The sequence below is a fragment of the Lipotes vexillifer genome, unplaced genomic scaffold (assembly GCF_000442215.2).
Source record: "Lipotes vexillifer unplaced genomic scaffold, Lipotes_vexillifer_v1.1 scaffold835, whole genome shotgun sequence".
NCBI lineage: Eukaryota > Metazoa > Chordata > Mammalia > Artiodactyla > Lipotidae > Lipotes > Lipotes vexillifer.
Window position 1 is genome coordinate 1,416,858 of NW_006774135.1, and position 6,630 is coordinate 1,423,487.

At 59.5% G+C, this 6,630-nt stretch overlaps 1 protein-coding gene across 1 annotated transcript in view; it reads right to left on the reverse strand.

Annotated features, from left to right (window-relative positions):
• Positions 1 to 286: 286 nt before the first annotated feature.
• The window catches only part of TTC34 (tetratricopeptide repeat domain 34), a 22,830-nt gene continuing 16,486 nt past the window's right edge, over positions 287 to 6,630 (reverse strand). The window contains exons 6-8 of the mRNA XM_007448978.1: positions 4,614 to 4,884; positions 3,616 to 3,830; positions 287 to 814 (exon numbers count right to left, since the gene is read on the reverse strand). Of these exons, the coding sequence (XP_007449040.1) occupies positions 287 to 814; positions 3,616 to 3,830; positions 4,614 to 4,884 (1,014 nt within the window). The remainder of the gene's footprint in view (positions 815 to 3,615; positions 3,831 to 4,613; positions 4,885 to 6,630) is intronic.

Consider the following 6,630-nt stretch of genomic DNA (forward strand, 5'->3'; position numbering starts at 1 on the left):
CTCTCTAAGGCCCGAGCCCCACGTGTGGGCCAAGAGGGCCACAGCTTTGGGGACCAGGTTGCTGTTGAGGGGAGGGTGTCCGAGCCCCCTGGGATGGTGACTCAGGCAAGTGGGGAGCTCTCCACTCTGCTTCCCGAGGCTGGGTGTCACCAGCCCGCCCCAGGACTGGGAGGAGGGGGAGGGTGGGTGAGCACCTCCCCGATCTGGGGGCGGGGTGCACCCCAGGGTCCGGACGAGAAACGCTAATGACAGGGTGGCCCCACGGCTGGGCCTGGGGAGTGCTGGGTCAGTGGAGCCGGCAGCCCGAGGCTGCCTCCCTCCGGATTCTCGCTTTCAGTCTCTTCAGGCCGCTGTGCTCCGGGTCCACCAGGAGGCCGCCCTCGGCTGCCATCCAGGCCTCTGTGTAGCGCTGCTCGTCCAGGCAGTGCTGCGCCCCGCACAGGAGCGCGTGGGCAGTGGGGGCCCGGCCTGGCCGCTGCCACAGGTTGCTCTGGGCTAGGGTGGGCGCCAGCCTGAGGGCCTGGGTAAAGGCTCCGGCAGCCCCGGCCTCGTCGCCCAGACTCAGAAGCAGGCAGCCCTGGGAGCAGAAGTCCTCCGCCCGTGCCTGGAGGTCACCGTCCCCTGAACCCTCTCGGAGCACGTGGTCCAGGTCCCCGAGTGCCCGGCCAAACTCCCGTAGCTCGGCTAGGCAGGCAGCCCGCCGGCGCAGGTGACAGGCGCTACCGCCACCCGCCAGGACAGCCAGTGAGCAGTAGCCCAGCGCCTGGCCGGGCTGCCCTGAGCTCATGAGGGTGTCAGCTTCCTGGGCTGCGGCCTGCACAGAGAGGACGGAGGGAGGAAGGTCAGGTCAACCCAGAACAATGAAGGCCCCTCACGGGCTGGCCGCTGCTTGTTCCCCAGGCAGAAGCTGCCCGCTCCCTCTGGAAGGGGTGGAGGCACAGGGCAGAGGCCACCCGCTGCAATCCCTCCACCCTGCAAGCTCTCCCGTAGGCAGGCCCTGCTCAGAAGGCGTCCTCCCCCTTCTCACAGCCCTGCTGCCCCACCTGTGGGCCCAGCTTCTCTTACCGGGGTGACCTCCTCCTTCCCCTCCCCTTCCCAGCCTCCCGTCCTGCCCACCCCCCGAGACCCCCCGAGGCCGCCCTGGCCCCGAGGACAGAAGCAAACACCGCCTCCGCTGCGTCTGCTCCTTGGGCCTCCCCCTGTGCCCCGGGTCAGAAAAGCAGGGTCTGCTTGGCGCTACTGCGCTTCTCACTTTGCTCACCGACGAGCTGCTCCCGCAGGCCCTGTGGAGCCAGAGTCAAGGCCAGGGAGACACTCTCCAGGCGCCCCCTGCACTGCCAGCGCCTGCCAGCATGACCCAGGGGCTGGGGTTGCGTTTGCTCCCCAGGGACGGGCAGAGCGGTGCGTCCAGGAGAGCTGTGGTGGACTCAGCCTCAGCCTCGCTGGATGCTGCAGGGCCAGGCCAGAGATCAGAGGGCGCTGTCCACCCTGGCACTTCTCTCCCTGGGGACTGCTGGATTGAGTCCCCTGCTGCCCCCGTCTGGATGGCGCAGCCCAGAGGGCCGACGCCTCTCCTCTGACCCCCAGGCTCACTCTCCTTTTCCGAGTGTGACTGAAGCCCACTCTCCAAACCTGCCAAAATGCCCTACCTCTTCCGCCGAACTGGCCCGGAAAAATCCATTGGCCTCATCCGTCTCCTCCTGCTGCCAAGAGCCCACAGTGGCCCCCCACGGACTGAACAGGCACATTCCAGACCCTCCCTCTTCCATGCAGCCACGTGCTAGCAACGCCCCTGATCCCCGCCTGTCCCCACGAGAGCACAGGGCACCCAGCACCCGGCGGGGTGAACGCACGGTCCTGTCTTCCCACCAGCCCGACCACGCACACAGGCTGGCGGGAGGCCGGAGCCCGGGCTGGAGCCAGTTCGGCCCTGCTGTGCGACGCGGCCCGGCGACCAGTCCTTTCCGTGCAGCGCCCTCCCCATGGGCTCTGCGTGGTCCTCCCGGAGCTGGGGAGAAGCGAAGTGCGGAGGCCCCGGCCCTGCAGCCGTACTATCGCCGGAAACGGGGCGCCACTACTTCCGCCTCACTTCCGGGTCGGCCCTCGTCGCCCCGCCACGGCCCAACGTCGAGCGAATTCTCGCGGCACCGAATCTGGGCTGCAGGCGGCCCTGCCTAGGGCTCTCCTCCGGGCCCAGGCTGTCGTTTGGACTCAGAGGCAGAGCCCTGACCAGCCCCGCCTTGTGAACCGAGAGACGCTCACCTAGCTCCCCGCTCCCAGCTTAGAGCCCCCCTCCCCCCCGCCTCAAGGCTCTGAGACCCCAGCCAGGCCCCCTCCTCCGACATCCCCGGGTTCCGCGGCCGCTCCTCTGAGTTCTAGGCCATGTTAACACGCTCCTTGGCCCCCTCAGCCCTACGAGGGCTGCCCGCCTCTGCATGACCCATTGCTCGCTTCACTCCTTCCGTCCCTAACGCTCATTTAGCCAGCTCCCCTACTGACCCCCTCGTTGACACACCTAGTGCGGTTTTAGTTTTCCTGAAGGACCCTGAGTGATAGAGCCCACGGAAGCATAAGGAGGTGAGATACTTGCCCCAGGCCGCGCAGGGGTTTGATTCACCGGCTGATGCTTTTGGCCCCGCCCCACTCCAACCTGCTGGTCCCTTCACCGCCCCCCCCCCCCAAAAAAAAAAAAAAAAAGGTTAAATCCAGCCACTGCAGGGCAATCCACTCTGCAGCTTCCATCCCCCCAGCCCTGCCTCTCCTGCTCCTGCCTCCAGCAAGTGAAGGGAATAAGGTGGCCAGACCAGGATGGAGGACACCCTTCCCTCTGCCCCCCACCCCAAGCCCCTCCTCCTGCACTCCACACCAGCTGCATTTTGCCCACCCGTTTCCTGAACACTCTGAGATCTTTCCTGCCTCCAGGCTTTTGCCTTGGCCTACCTGTTGCCACCGCGGTCTCACCTCCAGGGCCGCCTTGCACCCCCACTGCCCTGTCTCAGGGTCTTCCTTACGCTTTCACCCTTTGAAGTAAACTCCCCCTCCCCCGAAACGGTCCTCCCCACCCCCACCAAGTTGCCGGGGCCACAGTGCGGGCAGTGGCTCCACCCAAGGCCTGGTGGAAGGTGCTCTTTGTTCTTGTCAAATGAGCAGTGGAACAATCACCCACCCAAAGAGGCAGCAGCCGCAGCCCAACATCCCTTCAGGGTCCCTCTCAGCTCACTGAGGGGCAGGAGCTGGCCCGCCACCCACGCGCTCACTGGGAGGGACACGCCTCTCCTGGCCTGACCTGGGGGTTGGGGTGGGCTTCCAACGAGGGCCAGGTGTTCCTGCCTAGCTCAGTCTGGCTCTGAGGATGGGGTCCCCTCCCTCTCCCTGACCCCGAGTCAGCTGTGGCTTGTACGCCTCATGTAAAGAAGCCCTGAGGTCTCTGGGGGCGTCAGGGCTTGAGCTGGCCAGATCTGGGTGCCTCCCGCTTGAACCTCCATCCCACCCCATGTCCAAGTGAGATCAGGCGCACGGGGAGTTCAGCATACCCAGAGCCCCGGGCCTGGGGGTCTCACACCCGAGGTGCTGGAGAGGGGCTGGGCTGGGGCCTCTGTGGGGTGCTGTGCCCACCTGGGCGAGGCTCTGCCTCTCTGAGGCCTCCAGGAGATACAGCAGGAAGCCGAGGTCCTGGGCATCTGTCTCTGCCAGACGCTGCAGGTCCTGTGTGGCGGCCGGCACATCACCCTTCTTGAGCCGGAGCAGGCCACGCCGGGCCCGGGCCGCCTCTGATGCAGGGGCCAGGTGCAGGACTTTTTGCAGGCGGGTGCCGGCCTTCTCAAAGCTGCCTGTCAGGGATTGGGGAAGGACAGTCATGGTGGAGCTGGGGCAGAGGGGCCACTGGGAAGCCCAGTTCAGCCTTTCTTGGTGCTGGCTCTGGGAGTGGCTGGCTGATGGAGGGGCTCAGAACAAGAAGGAAGGAGCAGGGAGCAGAGAGGCACGGTGACACCATGTCGCTCACACAGACTCACCTGATGACCCGGCCCCTCGACTTGGGGGCAGTCACTACACTCTTCGACCCCCAGGTGGATTAACAGGACTCTAAGCCCCCTCACCATGGTCACTGCAAGGACCTGCTTTCTCTCCTGAGCAGGGCTGCATGGGATTAGAGCAGCCCCGGAGGCCCTGAAGGCCTTGGTGGGGGCATCTCACAGCCTTGCAAGTGATGATGACAGGCCTGTGAAACGCAGGCTGCAGAGAGGTGTCCCTTTCAAATTAGTGCTGAAATATTTTCAAGATTTTGCAGGGAAGACGGACACATGTGGGCCTAAGACAATCTCCCCTAGAACAGGGCACTCAATAAACATCTGCTGAATACATGCATGAGTTAATGAGGAGGCCTGAGCATCTCAGCCTTTTACGAAACCCCAAATCACTCCTTTTTCTCACCTCCCAGTGGGCAAAGCCACACGGAGGACCCATACGGGGACCAGGTCCTGGGATTCAGGGTGGAAGGGACCTTACAAGCCATTGAGTCCTGAGTCTCTTTCTCCCATTTTACAGAAAAGGATCCAGGGGTGGGAGGAACAGGGATAGACGCCCATGTTCTGCATGTCTGGGCTGACACATACCCGCTGCAGCCAGCACGTCTGCCAGGAGGATGTGCCAGCTGGGCTGTGCGGCATCGATTTCGATCAGTGCTTCCCCTGCGGCCAGGAGGCTCTGGGTGTCCTCGTTGCTCAGGCGGGCCCCTGTGCCCGGCAGCTGGATCAACAGGGCCCGGCAGCGGGATGAGAGGCCCTGCGTGATGAGGGCCTGGACCTCTGGCTTCAGAGAGCGGATCTCAGCGACCACCATTCTTGGGCTGAGCTTCAGAGCCGAGAGGATGTCGTCCACAGCCTCCTGCACGGGGAGGAGGGCAGGGTGGGTGGCAGAAGTGGTCCCAGCTGTGTATCTGTCATGCTCCTCCTGATGCCGGGTGTTGGTGACACCAGAACGGGCAGATGGCCCAGCTCCTGCCCTCCCACCATGGGGTGGGAATGGGGGTCAGCCAATGTGAGGGCCCGTATGGTGAGCATTCAAGCAGGGCGTGGTGAAACTGAGGCAAGCGTATCAGAGTTCCGGACGGGGGAAATGGTCTGGAACCCCAGAAGGGCCACACTGATAAAGAACCCGCTATGGCACAGAGGTGGGCTTGGGCTGGTACCAGAAGGGCCATGGGCCAGGGGCTGAGTGTGCAGCTTGGAGTGGCGGGGGAGGAGTCTAGAGGCCCTGACTGTGGAAGCACACAAGGCCAGGGGGGAGGCTGGGCCCCTTTAGGAGAGCCTTGACCCTGGTGAGTCATTTGCATCTGACCTCTGACCTGGCCAACAGTCGGAAGCCATGGAGTCATCTTCAGGTCCACCCTCCTATTGGTTTTCTAGGTGTCTTTGTTTTGTTTTTTTCCCTCCCTTTCTGCCTTCTTTTGGGTTAATTGAATAGTTTTAGTATTTTATTTTAGTTCCTCCATTGGCCTTTTAACTCTGCTTCTCTAACATTTTTTGGCAGTTGTCCTATAAGGTGACAATATGTACCTTTATTTTTTGGCCCTGCTGTATGGCATGTGGGATCTTAATTCCCTGACCAGGGATCAAACCCGTGCCTCCTGCAGTGGAAGCGTGGAGTCTTAACCCCTGGACTACTGGGGAAGTCCCCAAAATATGTATCTTTAAAGGCACCATTCCATTGTCTTCTGGCTTCCATTGTTTCTATGACAAGTCAGTCATCTTTTCATACTGCTGTATGTAATGTTTTTTTTTCCCACTGGCTGCCTTGAATATGTTATGTTTATCTTTTGTTTTCAGAAACTTGATCAAGGTGTGCCTAGGTGTGGTTCTTTTTGTGTTTATCATCTTGGGATTTGTTGAGCTTCTTGGAAAATTTTCTGCCATTATTTCTTCAACTACATCATATACATATACATATACATATACATATACATATATACATACATGCATATATTTTTGCCCCATTATTTCTCCTCTGGGACTACAGTTATACGTATACTGGACTGCTTGGAATCATCCCAGAGGTCACTGAAGCTCTCTTCACTAAAAAAAAAATCCTTTTCCCCCTCTGTTCTTCAGATAGGATAATTTGTATTGGTCCATCCTCAATTTTACTAACCGTTTCTTTGGCAGTTTCCAACCAGCTGTTAAGCACATCTGGTAAATTTTAAAAATTTTAGATATAATTTTCAGCTCCAGAATTTCCACTTGATTCTTCTCTATAGTTTCCATTTCTCTGCTAGGATTCCCCATCTGTTCACTCCTTATGAAAACATTTTCCTTGAAGTTCTTCACATGTTTACAATCACTGTTTTAACATCCTTGTATGCTAATTCCAGCATCTGAGCCATCTTGAGGTGGCTGTTCAAGATCAACATCTGTTTCTATTGAGTACTTAGTTTCCTTATTGTTGGTCACATTTCCCGGTTCTCTGTGTGTCTAGCAGTTTTTGGTTTGGGGCTGGACATTGTGGATGGTACATTGTAGAGAGTCTGGACTATGTCACCCTCTCATAAAGGAGGTTGTGTTTTATTCTGGCGGGTCATTTTGGTTCTGCTGGACTTTTTTTTTTTTTTTTTTTCGGTATGCAGGCCTCTCACAG